Here is an 18,712-nt window from a genome sequence, read left to right as displayed (position 1 = left end):
ATTAATGTATATCATTTCAGCACTCTTTTCCATGGTTCCTTATTCTTTATCAACATGACTTTTTCATATCACTACAAATCAGAGGGAAACACATGTAAAGCTAACCCTAAATTCATCCTCATTTCTATATTACTCATCAAGTGATAAAATCTGGTTCACATTGTTGAATGTGAGTGAGTTAGAGAGAACCCTACTCCATCTCAGTCTCATCCTCTTCAAAAACTGATTTTCTTAGATCAGCTCAATTCAACACTATCTGTAAGTCTTCTTCTATTCTCAACACACTTTTGAGTTCACACATCTCCTTTTCTTTCTTTTTCATTATTTAACTTTTTCAACTTTTCTTAATTACAAGGCTTTGAGAAGTATTTCAACAAACTCTACAACATCTTCTTTCTCCAAAGAACCCTGTAAAACACTCAGATGCATTAAGTCAGAACTGTCAAATTCATACAAGGTAAAACATTATCATATAAACCTCTCTCTCTCTCTCTCTCTCTCTCCATATATATATATATATATATATATATATATATATATATATATATAAAGTCATGTGTCTACAGCTTCAGTCACTCACTTGCAGTACAGTTTTTTCTTCCATATTTCTATTTTTTATTTTTAATTATTTATGTTCATCATGCTTTACTTAGCTTATATTATGGCTAATATTAATATTGTTTTGGGAGCATATTTCTTGTTTAAGAATAAATATATGAAAGAGTAAGAACAAGAAAATAATTGAATTTGTTTAAAATTGTTTTATTTGTGTGCTCTTTTTATTTCTTTGTGATGCATCATTTGATATTCTGAAATATAAATATGTCGTTGAAATCATAAATAAATTATTAAAATTTTATATGTAGAAAAACACATTATGATAAAATTTTATTATCATAATAATAAAACATGTAACTGAAAACACTTTTAGAACTCAAAATAATATTTTTAATTATCTTTATTTTATTTTCAATTAAAATAATAATATATATTACTGTATTATTAAAACAAAATATAAAATGAATGTAATTATTTTTAAAGGATATAAAAGTTTGGATTAAATATGTTTTCAATCCCTAAACTATCACGTGATTTTGGGTTTAGTCTCTATTCAAAAGTTTTGTTCCTTTTAGTCCTTTTAGTTTTGAAACTCTTATGTTTAGTCCTTAAAATTGAATAGGGTTAGATTTTGGCTAACGACCACCCACGTGTGATACCAGCTTTCTTCGTGACTGTGTTCCGTGCTGCACTTTTTTTTTTTTTTTTTTTCTGAAATGAGCAATTACAAACTAGTAACTATACTCACACTAGGGGGAAAACACCGTTTAACGTCAACTCATAGATGTCTGTTAGAGGTTAACCCTAGTTATCGTTTCACCATAATTTTTTCTTCTTGCGGTTGAAAATGGAACTAAGCAAAGATCTAGGTTCGGTTTTGGGTCGAAATGCCATGAGAAATTCAAAAGAGGGAAGCCTTTTTTCGGGGGAAACTAGCAAAGCAAGAATGTTCTACTGGGCTGTCCAAAGACAGGAACAAAACTACACTAAAATACAACGTCTATATTAGACATCGGTTAATGCATACACCGACGTCTAATAGTAACATTAGACGGCGGTCAGTGACATGTTCGAAGTCTTTATGTGCTCTTAGACGTCGGTTATTGCGTTATCCGACGTCTATGTATTGCCTTTAGCCGTCGGATTATGCCTGCACCGACTTTTAGTGATGTCCGACATGGCACTAACTGACGCCTTTATAGACGTCTGTTGTGTAGGTTATACGACGTCTCATTGACGTCACCGGTATTGACGTCGGTTGTGAATGAGAGGTTAAAAGCCCAAAATAACCGATTTTAAACAGTGTTTTTCCACTAGTGTCACCGACGTCAATCAGTTACAAGCAGTCGAGGAAGAAAAAAAAAAGTGGAACATAAATAATTTCAAAGTGCTCCTTGAGATAACGAATACAATGGCAGTCTGAATGTAACTCCTAAATTTAAATTTTATTAATTTCAGTGTTTTAGATAACACGTTCTTTGTCCCTTGCTAATGCCTAAAAAATATGTAATGCAATAATGTTAACTGTCGTTGCCATTTTAACTCTAGAATCTCATTACAGATAGGATTTGATCTTCCATACAACTATACAGACCTTCAGCCAAAAAATTCATTGTCTGCATATTAACAGAGAATACAAAATTCAACTGAGTTTTCCACACATTATAGGGGCGGTTTTGCAAAAACCCCGGCTAGCTCCGTCAGTAATTTTGTGACCGTGGTTTTTTCAGTGATTATCTGAACTACGGGGAAACATGTTTTTTGGGGGTTAAAATCCCCGGTAATGATGAAAAAAACCCCTGGGAAAATTACAGAATTTTGTAGTGATTGTGGTTAGGAAGAATAAAATATTATAATTTAAGTATTATTTATGGATTTTAAAATATCATAAAGACGAAAGTTAATAATTAAGAATTTACATAAACAAATTGGAACCCTTCTCTCTTTCCTAGAAGCCTTTTCTTTTGTATGTTTACTTTTGTAATATGTTTCTAAATTTATAAAACAATTTGCGAAATTCAACACGACTTTCTTATATCAGAACAACAAACAAATGAGAAGGACCCAATAGCAACTAACCATATATCCGTCTTTATTTATTCCTGGTGAAACAATACCAATACTCTTTAAATTATATAACTTCAAAATATATATATAGATTTAAATTATTTTCTTTTCCTATATATATATATATATATATATATTTATTTATTTATTTAGTGAAAAAGAGAATCTTTCCACTATTTACGGTTTTCATCCCTTATTATTAATAATATTATTATTAATATTAATCATATTTTTAACAATATTAACATTAATAATAATATTATTACTAACAATATTAATAATTATTATTTTATTTACTATAATATTAATAATAATAATATTACTATTAATGGTGAAGGTCATTAATGGTGTCTGGTCAAATAATCATTTACGTGTGCAGTGGGCTAGCTCTCCATCTGCTGGTTTACCTTCCCTTTGTGTGGGTTAATGCATTTGGAAAAGTTTGAATAAAAGAGAAAATAAACATTTAAGTTTAAGAAGTTTTTTTAAGAAAAACTTAAATGTGATATATTTAATTGGATTGTTTATTTATTTAAGATTTTTGTCAATTTTAGAGTGTAAGGGTCAATAGACTAATGTTGTGGTGTTTAAGCAATAATAATAAATGGGATTTTAATGGTAGAGTTTATAGCTTTGTAGGTCAAAAACCAATTAACATGTGACTTTATAAATGGTATGTGTCTAATTGAGACAAACACCAAAAATATATTCAGAAATATATAAGTGAATGTCATTTTTTTAACAACGAGCATCAATTATCATAGCAGAATTTATCCATGTATAGCCGGAAACATAATATTTTTGTTATCCTTAGATACCACTCCATTGAGTATACAAGTGACATTGTGTTAGGTTTCTTTATTCAATAAACCTGGTCGATCTCTCTCTTCTCACCAAAACACACACACCACATAATTGAATGTATACGTATATGTATTATTGATCTTGACTGTATGGAAAATACAAGTATTCACCCCCTCAAGAAAGCCTGACTCCCTCCACTGGAACAGAGATATAATTTATACCCAAAAGTAAAAATGAATAATCCCCTCTCCTCAGCAAACTAATTTTTATTTATACTCTCTATTAACTAACTAACCACTTTTCTCGTCTTTAGTTCTCTCCTCTTTTATTTCTTCCCTTATATACTTTTAATCTCCTAACACATTGACAATAATAGACACCGCTCCACCGACTATAAATGTAAGTTATTCATTTTTATTAACAACATTATGATGCCCTTTTAATGTTGTGTTTATTTATAAATTATTCTAATATTTATAAACATCTATGTTCTCTTTCTTTGAACGTTTTATCTATCTACTTTTCTTAATCAAATCTGAAATATTGCATTTGTATTATTAAGGAAACAATTAAGACGAAACCGTCCATTATCAAGGGACCATGGATCCAATTGTCTCTACAGCTACTGAAAGTGTACTTAAAATTACAGCAACTGTGGTCAAACGACAAGTGGGTTACTTTTTTAATTACAAAGACAAATTTAAAGAGTTGGAATCTTACATTGAGAAGTTGGAACATAATAAGGACAGACTACAACATCAAGTTGATAATGCACTAAGGAGTGCAGAAGAGATTGAAAATGACGTTCAACGTTGCTTAACGCTCATGGATGATAAGATAAAAGAATATAAAAGTTATGTTAACGATGAAAATCATGCAAAGACAATTTTCTCAATTGGTTTCTTTCCAAATAATTTCCGACTGAGGTATCAATTGGGTAGAAAAGCTACAAAGATGGTTGAGGAAATCATAGGAGATGAGCTTTGGAAAACTTCTTTCGACAATGTTTCGTACCAAGAATTTCCATTTATTGATGATACTTTTTCAAACAATGGTTATGAAAGCTTTGGATCAAGAACTAAAACTATGGAGATGATCATGAAAGCACTGCAAGACTCTACAGTTGGTATGATTGGAGTTTATGGGCCTGGTGGTGTGGGTAAGACCACTTTAGTCAAAGAAATTGCTAACAAAGCTCGAGAAAAGATGTTGTTCAAGATAGTCATCATAGCAAATATTACAGGAAATCCTGACCTCAAAAAAATTCAAGAGCAAATTGCTGGCATGCTAGGAATGAAATTGGAAGGAGAAAGTGAGATTGCAAGAGTAGATCGTATTCGAAAGAGGTTAAAGAATGAAAAGGAGAACACCCTTATTATCCTTGATGATCTTTGGGGTGGATTGGACTTTAATAAACTTGGGATTCCATGTAATGATGATGCAAGCCAACAAGAAGTCAATGATATGTATGATTTTGGTTCCAGCAATAACATATCTGATTTTGGTTATAATAAGACAGAAATAAAAGAGTTGTCAAAAGTTGATTTGGATGAGATGAAAAAGGAAAAGTTGTCTAATGATTATAGAGGAGGCAAAATTCTTCTAACATCTAGAAATAAACAAGTCTTATGTAATGAAATGGATGTGCAAGAAAGCTCAATTTTTTCGGTAGGAGTCCTTGATGAAAAGGAATCAGAGACTTTGCTTAAGAAAGTTGCTGGTGTGAAAAATTCTGAGTTTGATAGGAATGCTACTGAAATTGCCAAATGGAGTGCTGGGTTTCCAATAGCCTTAGTTTCCATAGGAAGGACACTAAAGAATAAAAGCTTATCCACATGGGAAGATGTCTGTCAACAGATTAAAAGACAAAATTTTACATCAGAATGGGGATTTACTGACTTCTCAGTAAAGTTGAGCTATGATCATCTAAAAAATGAGGAGCTTAAGTGTATTTTCTTACAGTGTGCAAGAATGGGAAATGATGCTTTGATTATGGACTTGGTGAAATTCTGTGTTGGTTTGAATTTGCTTCCAGGAGTCCACACAATTACAGATGCTAGGAAAAGAATAAAGGAGATGATAAAAGAGCTAGAAGAATCGAGTTTGTTGGTGAAAAGTTATTCTATTGACCGCTTCAACATGCATGACATTGTACGAGATGTTGCTCTTTCAATATCATCCAAGGAAAAACATGTGCTTTATATGAAAAATGAAATACTTGATGAGTGGCCTCACGAAAATGACTTTGAAAGGTATTCTGCCATTTTTCTACACTTTTGTGACATCACTGATGAGCTTCCTGAGAGTATCCATTGTCCTAGACTCGAAGTCTTACATATTGACAATATAAATGAATCTTTTGAAATACCAGATGAATGTTTTAAATCTATGGTTCGACTCAGAGTGTTGGTACTCACTGGTATTAACTTATCTTGCTTACCTTCATCAATTAAATGCCTTAAAAAATTGAGAATGCTTTGTTTGGAGGGATGCACTTTAGGAGAGAACCTATCAATCATTGGTGAGTTAAAGAATTTAAGAATCCTTACATTTTCAGGATCTAATATAGAAAATTTGCCTCTTGAATTTGGGCAATTGGAAAAGCTTCAATTTCTTGACATAAGCAATTGCTTAAAACTAAGACAAATAACTTCCAATATCATACCGAGGATGGCCATTTTAGAGGAGTTTTACATGAGAGACAACTTGATTATATGGGAGGCTGAAGAGAATATGAAAAGTGAAAACGCCAGTCTCTCTGAGTTGAGGCACTTGAATCAGTTACAAAATCTAGACATACAAATCCACAGTTCTTCCCATTTTCCGCAGAATTTGTTTTTTGACAGGTTGAATAGTTACAAGATTGTCATTGGTGAATTCAACTTGTTTAACTTGCTTAAAGTGGGAGAATTCAAAGTCCCTGACAAGTATGAGGAGGTGAGATTTTTGGCATTAAACCTAAAAGAAGGTATTGATATTCATTCTGAAAAATGGGTTAAAATGCTGTTCAAAAGTGTTGAATGTTTGTTGTTAGGAGAGCTCAATGATGTTGAAGATATATTCTATGAATTAAATGTTGAAGGATTTCCAAATTTGAAACATTTATCCACTGTAAACAATTTTGGCATTAAGTATATTATCAATCCAAGGGAGCGGTTTCACTCTTTAGTCGCTTTTCCCAAATTAGAGTCCATATGGCTTTACAAATTGGATAATTTGGAAATAATATGTGACAATCAGCTTGTAGAGACTTCTTTCCGCAATTTAAAGGTCATCAAGATTCAAACATGCATTAAATTGATAAACCTTTTCCCATTTTGCATAGTTAGACTCCTCACTAAGCTTGAAACAATTGAAGTGTGTGACTGTGATTCTTTGAAGGAGATAGTTTCAAAAGAAAGCCAAACTCATACTATCAGAGATGATAAGATTGAGTTTCCCCAGTTACGACGTTTAACATTGAAGTATCTACCAACATTTATTTATTTATATGATGTTGATAAGATTCCTGGTACTGCACACTCGTTGCAAAACCAAGTATTCCAACAAAGGAACAAAGATATTGTTGTTGATGTTGAGCACAGGGTCACCAATTCTTGTCTTCCATTCTTCAATGAAAAGGTATGTGTGAACCTTATCATAAATACATGTGTAATGTTTAATTTCTATGTTGTTCTTCCCTTGATAGAAATATAAAAAATCTACTTGTCGTTGTTATTTCATTTCTCTTGAGGAAAACGTCTTTTGAAATGAAGTCTTATATTGTTGTGACATTTTATGTGTTCTTACAGGTCTCAACTCCAAAATTAGAATGGTTGGAGTTATATTCCATCAACATCCATAAGATATGGAGTGACCAATGTAGCCATTGTTTTCAAAATTTGCTCACATTGAATGTGACAGATTGCAGTAATTTAAAGTATTTACTATCCTTCTCTATGGCTGAAAGTTTGGTGAATCTTCAAAGCATTTTAGTAAGTGAATGTGAAATGATGGAGGATATATTTTGTCCAGAAAATGCAGAGGTGTGTGGATTCATTTAATATTCAGTTTCATTAATGTTATCCTTTGTTGTTTGATATATTAAGTAATTAGGACTTTCAATTGCTCACCTATAAAGTATTTTTATTGTAACAGTATATTGATGTTTTTCCTAAGTTGAAGAAAATGGAGATTATCTGCATGGAGAAACTCTCTACCATTTGGAAATCTGATATTGGTTTACATTCCTTTCACAATTTGAACTCTTTGATAATAAGAGAGTGCCGTAAACTTGTTACAATTTTTCCTAATTGTATGGGGCAAATATTGCAGAGCCTTCAAAGCTTGACAGTTAAAGATTGCAAATTGGTTGAAAACATATTTGATTTTGCAAATATTCCGCACACTTGTGATATTATTGAAGCAAATTTGGGTAATATTTTTCTTGAAAACCTGCCAAATTTGGTGAACGTATGGAAGGGTGACATCGACGAAATACTCAAATGTAATAATTTGCAAAACGTAAGAGTTGATGAGAGTCCAAAATTGAAATATCTCTTTCCAGTTTCTATTGCCAATAACCTAGTAAAACTAGAAGTCCTTGAGGTACGGGATTGTTGGGCAATGACAGAGATTATTGGTTTGGACAAGCATTCAAGTGAAACTGCTATCACCTTTAAATTTCCTCATCTGAACACTCTATCATTAATAGGCATGCATGAATTGAGGAGTTTCTACTCAGGAATTCATACTTTAGAGTGGCCACCATTAAAGAAATTGGAAATAGTCGATTGTAGCATGCTTGAAGGATTGACTTCAGAAATCACAAGTTCATCAGAGCAACCAATTGTTTTAGCTACAAAAAAGGTACATAGTTTAGATGGATATGTCCTTTTTTTATGCTTTTTGTTGGAAATATAGAATATGTCCTGTTTTTTATGAAAAGCGTGAATTAGCAACCTTTAACAAGGATGTGAGATTACGTCATTTATTTCTTAAATCAAAATAATACATTATGATTAAACTTGTATAAGTCATTTTATTTATTTATTTAGGCAATATATAACTTGGAATACATGTCGGTGAGCTTGAAGGGAGCAGAGTGGCTGCAAAAATACATTGTTAATGTTCACAGAATGCACAAACTAGAAGAACTTACTTTGTATGGGTTGAAGAATAATGAAATTCTCTTTTGGTTTCTTCATAGACTTCCCAATTTGAAAAGTCTAACATTGGGACTTTGTCACATGAAAAGAATTTGGACTCCTGAAAGTCTTAGTTCACGTGAAAAAATAGGCGGTGTTATGCAACTTAAAGAGTTAGAATTACGTAGCATGTGGTTTCTAGAGGAGATTGGTTTTGAGCATGATGTGCTTCTTCAAAGGGTAGAATGCTTAACCATCCATGGATGCAAAAAATTGAGAAATCTAGCATCATCCTCGGTATCTTTTAGTTACTTAACATCCTTAGAAGTGGTGAACTGTATGATGAGGAATTTAATGACACTCTCAACAGCTAAAGCCTTAAATCAACTCACAACGGTGAAAGTATGTTCATGTCCATTAGTTGTGGAAATTGTGGCAGAAAATGAAGAGGAAAAAGTACAAGTGGTTGAGTTTAAACAATTAAAATCATTAGAATTGGTGTCTCTACAAAATCTCACAAGTTTCTCTAGTGTTGAGAAGTGTGACTTAAAATTCCCACTACTAGAAAAATTAGTAGTAAGTGAATGCCCTCAAATGAAAAAATTATGTGAAGTCCAAAGTGCTCCAAAGCTACAAAAAGTACATGTTGAAGCAGGAGAAAAAGACAAATGGTATTGGGAAGGTGATTTGAATGCCACTCTACAAACACATTTCACAAACCAGGTATGCATTAAAGTATGTTCATCATCACAAATTTTCATTGCATCATATTTCCAAAGATAATTTAATGTTAATTTCTTTGAAAATGTTCATAGATAATCATTCAATTATTTTGCAAAACATAAATAATACGAAGAATGGACATTACGTCATTTTGTACAGATTTAAGTAATTTATTTCTTAGTTTCATATAGGTCATGGTTTATGGATTATATTATCAAGTTGGATTTGATATCCATATGTCTAGCATAATTTCACAATCAAATTTGTGTAAACGATGACCTTTATCATACTCTTCGAATTATTTGAAACAATTTCCACTTTTTTCATTTTTCCAAATTTGTTTTATAAAAAATTATATAATGAACTAAAGTGCAGGTTACATATACCATAAAAACTAGTATAAAGAGCTTTTATATAGTCATTCAATCATTGATTGTCATGTATATCTCACATTTAGTTTCTTCTCTTTTAAAGGTTTCTTTTGAATATTCAAAGGATATAAATCTTGTTGATTATCCTGAGAGGAAAGTTCGACAAGGCAAATTTGCTTTTCCGGACAATTTCTTTGGTTGTTTGAAGAAACTGGAATTTGATGAAGCATGTGAAAGAGATACTTTGATTCCCTCTCATGTACTTCCTTACTTGAAGAACTTAGAAGAATTGAATGTGGAGAAATGTAAATCAGCACAAATAATATTTGACATAGATGAGAGTGAAATCCAAACGTATGGAATGGTGTTTCGTTTGAAAAAGCTTATTTTAAGCGACCTGTTAAATTTAAAATGTGTATGGAAGGAAAATCTTGAAGGAATTGTCAGCTTTTCCAATTTGCAAGAAGTGGAGGTTTATTGTTGTGGAAGCCTGGTAACATTGTTCCCTTCATCACTTGCTAAAAATCTTGGGAAGTTGAAGAGACTTATAATAGGGGAGTGTGAGAAAATGGTAGAAATAATTGGAAGGGAAGATAAAATGGAACATGGAACGACAATAATGTTCGAATTCCCTTGTTTGTCATATCTACTTCTTGAAAAGATGCCACTGTTGAGTTGCTTTTATCCTGAAAAGCATCATCTAGAATGTCCCTTGTTAGCTTGCTTATATGTAGCTTGTTGTCCTAAGCTGAAGCTATTCCGATCAAGCTCTGATGATGATAGTAAAAGAGAAGTTTTACCAACTAACTTGTTACAACAACCTTTTTTCTCGATTGAAAAGGTAATGAAGCATTATAATTTAACCTTTTGTGTTCCTTTTCTTGTAAAATTTTACTAGCGTCAACACATCGTCTTTTGAATTTGTTTGACTTCAATTGCTAGGTTTCTCCCAAACCGGTGGGATTGACACTCAATGAGGAAAACATTAAGCTTATGAGTGATGCAAGTTTGCCTGAAGACCTTCTTTGTAAATTAAAATATCTTATACTATCCTTTGAGGATGATAACAATAGGAAAGATAGTTTGCCTTTTGATTTCTTTCANAAGCTACCCAATTTAGAATGGCTTAGAGTACAGAAATGCTTTGGTTTGAAGGAGATATTTCCCTCTCAAAAACTTCAAGTTCACGATAGAGGACTTGAGGGATTGAAAGAATTACTCTTGGTAGATCTAAAAGAGTTAGAGTTGGTGGGATTAGAACACCCTTGGGTAAAACCGTACTCTGAAAAGCTTGAAGTGTTAGTGCTTGACAATTGCCCTCAGTTACAAAAAATAGTTCATTGTGCAGTGTCTTTCATCAATCTTAAAGAACTGCAAGTGGTACTTTGTGAAAGGATAGAGTATTTATTCACATTTGCAACAGTCAAAAGTTTGGTCAAACTTGAGACCCTAATCATACAGAGTTGTGAATCAATCAAAGAAATTATTAAAGATGAAAATGAAGACGGCTATGCTGAGATGGTATTTGGACGACTCAAATCAATCAAGCTGAAATCATTGCCAAGACTTGTAAGGTTTTATTCAGGGAAGGCCACTCTGCAATGCTCATATTTAAAAGTCGTCATGGTAGTTAAATGTCCCAGTATGATAACTTTTTCTGAAGGAGTCATGAAAATGCCAATGTTTTCTGGAATTCAAACATCTAAGGATTCTGACTTAACCTTCCATGACGATCTCAATACAACTATCAAGAAATTGTTTCATGAAGAGGTAATAATTCATTCTGTCAATTCAACTGTTATCCGTACAGTGCAAAATTATTACTACTGGCTGAAAAATTATGCATATGTATTCTTTTTATCATTATCTATTTGAAAATTTTCTGTTAATAAGAGAATTGCAGGAACCCTCCTAATACATGTATATGTTAAGGTCTCAAAATTAATGATTATTTTGCACGTACAGGTGGAAAAATCTGCTTGCGATGTAGAGCATTTGAAATTTGGTGATCACCCTAACCTGGAAGAGATTTGGCTTGATGTAGTTCCAATCTCAAGAAACGATTGTTTCAACAATTTGAAATCTTTAGCTGTGGTTGAATGTGAATCTCTCTCCAATGTTATTCCTTCCTATATATTACGCTTTCTTTCTAACCTCAAAGAGATTGAGGTAAGCAACTGTCAATCTGTGAAGGCAATATTTGATGTGAATGGTGCAGCAGCAGATATGAAACCGATTTCTCTTCCTTTGAAGAAACTCATTCTAAATCAGTTGCCAAATCTGGAGCACATCTGGAATCTGAGTCCTGATGAGATTCTGAGCCTTCAAGACTTGGAACAAGTGTCAATTTCTAACTGTCAAACCCTTAAAAGTTTGTTTCCAACATCAGTGGCCAATCATCTTGTTAAGCTTGATGTGAGAGCTTGTGCAACATTGGTGGAAATTTTTGTAGAGGCTGAAACAGCCTTTGAAGGAGAAACTAAACAGTTCAATTTCAATTGTCTGACCTCAATAACACTATGGGAATTGCCAGAGCTCAAGTACCTGTACCTTGGAAAACACACTCTGGAATGGCCAATGCTAACACATCTAGATATATATCATTGTGATCAGTTGAAATTGTTTAAAACCGAGCATCATAGTGATGAATTTGCAGATACAAAGGATCAATTCGGTATTTCAATACATCAGCATGCTGCTTTCTCAGTTGAAAAGGTACAAAAATATATTTCCTCTCTGCAGTTTTCATGTTGTGTTTGCATGTCTTGATAATATGCAGAAATTGTTAAAGAAGTTGCCAGTCACATAGTTTTTGACATCCCATGCTGGCATAGATAATGGTCAACTTTCTATTAATGTCACTAAAAAAATACCAATGATACAAAATCTTAATCTTTTCATAAACAACCTAAGATAACTAGAAAATGGAGTCCTATACTTTTTCTCATCCAAAGCCTTTTTTTTCCTCTGTTTTCTGCCCTCTTCAAATGAAATTGTATACCATGCTGACGACTTTATTATAAAAACACGAGATAAACAAGATAAATGTTCATTAGATGTTCTGTAAATAAATTAATATCTAAAATAGTTTTATTGAATGTAAATGGTTTGAGAATAAAGCGTAACCTCTCTCAATTTCAATTAAGATGCTACCGAGCTTCTTAAAGTAATCTCTCTTCAATGGGCTAGAAAAGTGAGTGTTCAAAAGATAGTGTCAAACAGTGTATTCCCAGCGTTTTCTGAAATTGAAAGTGCCCTTTTTAATACAATCAAAATTCCATTGTAAATTAAGTTTGATCTCAATAAACTTGTCCTACAATATATGTTTTGAGCAATTGCTAGGTTTTTCCAAAGTTGGTGCAATTATCACTCAAAAAGGAAGACGCCATGGCAATTACGCAAGCACAGTTTCAGGCAATTTCTCAAACTGTACTGCTTTCATAACTCTCCAATTTTTTTTTTCTGTTTCTTTCTCAGTGATCTTACTGGTTGAACTTTTCTCAGGAACATCAAGCAATCATTTGCAAAGACAGTATGACTGGAGAAGGAGAGTTTGGTACAAAAGCTGCACACCTGCTGCAAAATTTGGAAGTTCTGAAATTGATGTGCTATCACGAAGATGATGAGTCAAATATATTCTCCAGTGGGTTACTTGAAGAGATACCCACCATAGAAAATCTTGAAGTGGTCTGCAGTTCCTTCACTGAAATATCCTCCTCTCAAACACCTAGAGCTGATTGTAGCAAAGTTCTTTCAAAGCTGAAAAGATTACATTTGAAGAGTCTACAAAAGCTGATTTCCATAGGGTTAGAGCAGTCATGGGTAGAACCCTTAGTTAAAACCGTAGAAACATTGGAAGTGTTTTGCTGCCCTAGCCTGAAAAGTGTGGTGCCATCCACCGTGTGTTTTTCAAATCTTACATCTTTGAATGTTGGTGAATGTGATGGAATGGTGTATTTGTTGACATCCTCAACAGCAAAAAGTCTAAGTCAACTGAGGAGGATGTACGTACGGGATTGCAAAGCAATAGAGGAAATAGTGTGGAATGATGAGGAAGATGATGAATCCAATGATGAAGAGATAGCATTTGAGAAACTCAGCGATATGTGTCTTGCTTCATTACCAAGCATAGTAGGAATCTGCTCTGAGGCTTTGAAGTTGAAATTCCCATCCCTGGATCAAGTCACTTTAACGGAATGCCCTCACATGAAATATTCCTATGTACCTCATTTGCACCAGTTCAAGCCTCTTTAAATGAAGACTTTCATTTTCTTTAGGGTTATATTGGTCATTACGTTGCAGCAATTCATGTTATTTAAGTCATTTTGTCGTTGGTGTGGTTTGCAACTTAAAACTCTGACTCTGATGCCATGATACATGATTGAACTACACTGCATATATGCATGTATTCACTTTATAAAATATTTTTTTATAAAAAAAAAAAACTGAATATTTTATATATAGTTTTTCTCGTGCATACAACAAATTTCACTACCCTCTTAGGATATAAATGTTGGGGTCTGATACCACCATTGGAAAAATCTCTTTATACACACTCACAACGTGACTCACATAAATAACTTTACTCTCCAATCCATTGTGGGTTTGACCCACATTAATAATATTACTCTTCAATCCATGGGTAGGTTATTTTCATTAAACCTTAGCAACATTTAAATACCTGCAAATCAAGCCTAGAACCAATTACAAATTATTTTCATTAAAGCTTAGCAACATTTAAATACGTGCAAATCAAACCTTGGGCCAATTACAAATAATAAAAACTGACAATAAAATATCTTTACCTAAAAATCAAATCTCCTATTCTATCATAAAATAATATTCTACCTAAATAAATAGAAAATCATAACTACCAATCCCTATTTGATATCTATCAAATCAAACCAAATATTACCAAACTCAAAACTAATAAAATAATAAATTTCTAAATTTAAGTTTATCCTAACAATAAATACAATGTAGGATTTTGACACCAATTATTTTGGAAATTCTATTTTGTTCAACAACTAAATATATCTAAACAAAATAAAAAAATGGTTTTTTGAATTTGGATATGAATTGAACTATAAACATCCATATTAGGTTTCAATTCTTGGAGACCCGATGCATAAAATCATAAATAAATTAAAAAAGAAAAAGGGATTAGAATCGAAACATAAAAATATAAATAAAAATGAAGAAAAAAGAATTCGACTTTGGAGATGGTAATAATCGAAACCTAACTCTTGCTAATTTTAGGCTAATACCCTAAAAATGAAAAATTAGAAAGTTATCAGATTTCGATTGTTACCAGAATCGACTGAATATCCTCTTCAATCTTTGATTTGGTTAGAACCGAAATCTATTATAGATATTTTTTTAAATAACCTTTTTTTTTTTTTCTGCATACGTATAAAACTTGGACAGAATCAAATAATACCAGCACATTTTATATATTACACTCAGAATAAGTAAAAATCTAGGTACAATAATATATTATCTTTGCAACAAATAAATCTAGATACAATTATATTATATATTTTGTATAAAAAATAATAATTTAAATTAGTATATAAAAAGATAAAATTGTAAAATATTTAATTTAATTTAATTATTATCGTTTCCTAACTAGTTATAATTCAAGCACAAACAATAATTATTATCCATTATATTATATAATAATCACACTCATAAACTAGTTTGTTTATTCACTATAAGAAAAAAATATTTTAACCTATAGGTTTACTTTTTATGTTATCCATGATTAAAACCTCAGCTAAGTCATTTACACGGAATTACAGTTTCTGTCGTTAAAGCATTCCTTGGAAATTCATTCGCCGGGGTTTTTTCAAATCCAAGGAAATTCAATCAATTGTCAAAGTGTTTTATTCTCTAATATTTAACAGAATTAACTACCATGGTTTTTAAACCTTCATAAAATATTAGGGTTTTAGAACCTCCGCAAAATAATTACTTTCAGAACTTTCATAAACTACAATAGGTTTCATAACCTTTTTAAGGAACCATAGATTTTAAAACTACATATTATTATTATTATTTTATTCATTTATCTCATTTATTCATTCATATATACTTTTTCAACCACAATTATTTATATTTATTTTTTTTTATTTATATTTTATGAAGTTATAAATAAATAAATAGAACACTAATCAAATTGACTAGTTATTTACAGATAGCTCAATTTAACTTTATATATATCAAAGTATAACAAGTATACAAATTAAATTCAAAATTCAAATATATTATGAGTTAGAAAAACTAGCAAAAGTTGTCATAATATACTACAAATGGTTCTCAAAACACAAAATTAGTTCAAATAACTTCTACAATATATTATATTCTTCAACTATCATATATGATCCTCCTCATGTCCAGAATTTGTTGTCTTAGTTAGCACACTTTCTTTATTAGAAACCTATAATATAAATATGTATCATAATTAAAAAGGTAAACTCTGAAAAATAAAAGAAGTTATGTAGTCTTTTTAAACATTACAGTGAATGATTGAACATAATAAACTTAGGAGATAATTCACCTTGATAATTTTGAACAAAAAAGTCATGATTTCATATGTTGGAATTGGTCAACTAAACTAAGAATTGTATCCTCCCTGAGAGAAATTTAAGGATACTTAATTCTTGGGTTTCATAAAAGAAAATCAATAATATTTTAGAAAACTTAAAATTAGGAAAATTAACTTAATGAAGCATATTGTTTAAGTAAACTTATAAATACATGTTATGTATTCTTTCGTAAAGTAATTCCAATAAGTAGAGAAGTCATAGGCAAGAACAAGCTAAGAGAGAAAAGTGAATTTGTTTCTAAATTTTTCTTTATCAATAATATATTTGCAGCATAATTTCACAAGTTCAATTTGAGTGTATTATTTTGCGTTTGTATATTTCTCTCACAAATTTGATTAAGAGGAATTGTTCATAATTTCCTAACAACTGGTATCAAAGCCGGTTGTTAATCAACGGTTCACAGGGAATCAGATTTAAGTGGGAGAAATGGCAGTGGATGAAGGAAAGATAAAAATTGAGAAGTTCGATGGTACGAACTTTGGCTTTTGGAAGATGCAGATTGAAGATTATTTGTATCAAAAAAAGCTATATCAACCTCTTTCGGGGCATCAACGAGAAAACATGAAGGATGAAGATTGGATTTTTCTCGACCGACAAGCTCTTGGAGTTATTCGATTAACATTATCCCGTAATGTTGCATTTAATATTACAAAAGAAAAGACCACAGTGGGTCTTATGACAGCTCTTTCAAGTATGTATGAAAAGTCGTCAGCCTCAAACAAAGTTCATTTGATGAGGCTATTATTTAATTTGCGGATGTCAGATGGCGCAATGGTAGCGCAACATCTTAATGAACTCAATATAGTCACAACTCAATTGAGTTCAGTTGGAATCGAATTTGATGACGAAGTACGAGCCTTGATACTTTTGTCTTCTCTACGGGAAAGTTGTAATGCTATAGTCACAATTGTGAGTAGCTCATCAGGCAGTAATAAATTGAAGTTTGATGATGTTCGTGATCTGATTCTTAGTGAAGAGATTCGATGGAAAGAGTCAGGAGAATCTTCAACCTCTTCAGTTTTGCTTACAGAGTTAAGAGGAAGAAGTTGAACAAAGGATATGGACGTGGAAGATCTAAGGAAAGAAGGTCCAATTCTAAGAATCACCGTAGTGAAATATTAGTTCCATACTAAATATAATCAAGTGCTTCATAATATTAGTTCAGTACTGAAATGTTTAACAGTATTTGAAAGCAATTTGTGTCTGTTTCAGGAGCGGAAGTCAGGAACAATGATTGGATGTGCTAAACTCATAAATGAGCTCTACCATTTTCCTGCAAATAGACCAAGTCATCATCCTCATCCACGAGTGTCAATATCATTGTCTTATCCTTGCTGTTTTTCTTCTAATAAAACTGGTGATGTTATGCTTCTTCATTATCGATTAGGTCACCCGAATTTTGGGTATCTCAAACACTTGTTTCCAAATTTGTTCATTAATAAAAAGGTAGATGATTTTTTCTGTGAAGTGTGTTAGTTGTCGAAACATACTCGTGCATCATATATTTCATTACCATATGTTGCATCAAAACCTTTTTCAAAAATTCACTGTCACATTTGGGGAGCCTCCGAACTCTCTTCAATCAATGGAGCTCGGTGGTTCCTCATTCTTGTTGACGATCATACACGTCTGTCTATCTTGGGTTCATCTTATGAAAACAAAATCCGAAACCATATCAATAATCAAACAGTTTCACTCAATGGTTATTACTCAATTTCAAACTCAAATAACCAATTTTCACTCGGATAATGCAAAAGAATTTTTCAACAAAGACCTTAGCAATTTCTTCTCATGTAATGGAATTATTCATATGATTTCATGTTCACCTCTCATGTTCCTAAGTTTTAATGGGGTGATGCTATTCTCACCTCAGCATATTTAATCAACCGAATGCCTTCAAGAGTCCTCAAGTTCAAAACACCATGTCAGAAAGTCCAAGAGGTATTTCCAGCTTATCGGTTAGTTTCCCGAATCTCTACAAAAAATCTTTGGGTGTTCCTCTTATGTCCACTTATATAATCAGGGGAAACTTGATCCAAAGTCAATTAAATGCATATTTGTGGGATATTCACCAACTCAAAAGGGTTACAAATGGTACTCTCCCTCACACAAAAAATATTTCATCACCATGGATGTTACATTCAATGAACAAGAATCTTTTTATCCAAGCTCTCGGCTTCAGGGGGAGAAACAAAATCATGTTGAACCCTCAATCTTGTCCTCAGTTTTCCCAACACCCATACCCTTGCCAACAACCGAACCATCTCAAATTTCACATTAGTTTGACGCTGCCAGTCCAACCACCGCAAACACGAGTCCGTCAATTCCAATTATCTTAAACACGAGTCAGTCGAGTGTCCCAAACACGAGTCCATGTCCGATAGAAGAAGATAGAGCTCGATCATATATTCAATCTGAGTTCTTAACTTCTGACACTGAGCAACGGGAAGAGCAA

At 32.2% G+C, this 18,712-nt stretch overlaps 1 protein-coding gene across 1 annotated transcript; it reads left to right on the top strand.

Annotated features, from left to right (window-relative positions):
• Window positions 1-149: 149 nt before the first annotated feature.
• LOC106758547 lies at window positions 150-14,070 on the top strand. The gene is made up of 11 exons (XM_022779885.1): window positions 150-258; window positions 356-457; window positions 3,992-7,050; window positions 7,221-7,454; window positions 7,567-8,277; window positions 8,466-9,278; window positions 9,753-10,490; window positions 10,592-11,419; window positions 11,615-12,364; window positions 12,992-13,063; window positions 13,154-14,070. Exons 3-11 carry the CDS (start codon window positions 4,030-4,032, stop codon window positions 13,901-13,903), a joined length of 7,917 nt encoding a protein of 2,638 aa, XP_022635606.1. The 5' UTR covers window positions 150-258; window positions 356-457; window positions 3,992-4,029; the 3' UTR covers window positions 13,904-14,070.
• Window positions 14,071-18,712: the final 4,642 nt, after the last annotated feature.

This window comes from Vigna radiata, chromosome 4 (genome assembly GCF_000741045.1).
Source record: "Vigna radiata var. radiata cultivar VC1973A chromosome 4, Vradiata_ver6, whole genome shotgun sequence".
Lineage (NCBI taxonomy): Eukaryota > Viridiplantae > Streptophyta > Magnoliopsida > Fabales > Fabaceae > Vigna > Vigna radiata.
This window is presented reverse-complemented; position numbering and strand designations above follow the sequence as displayed.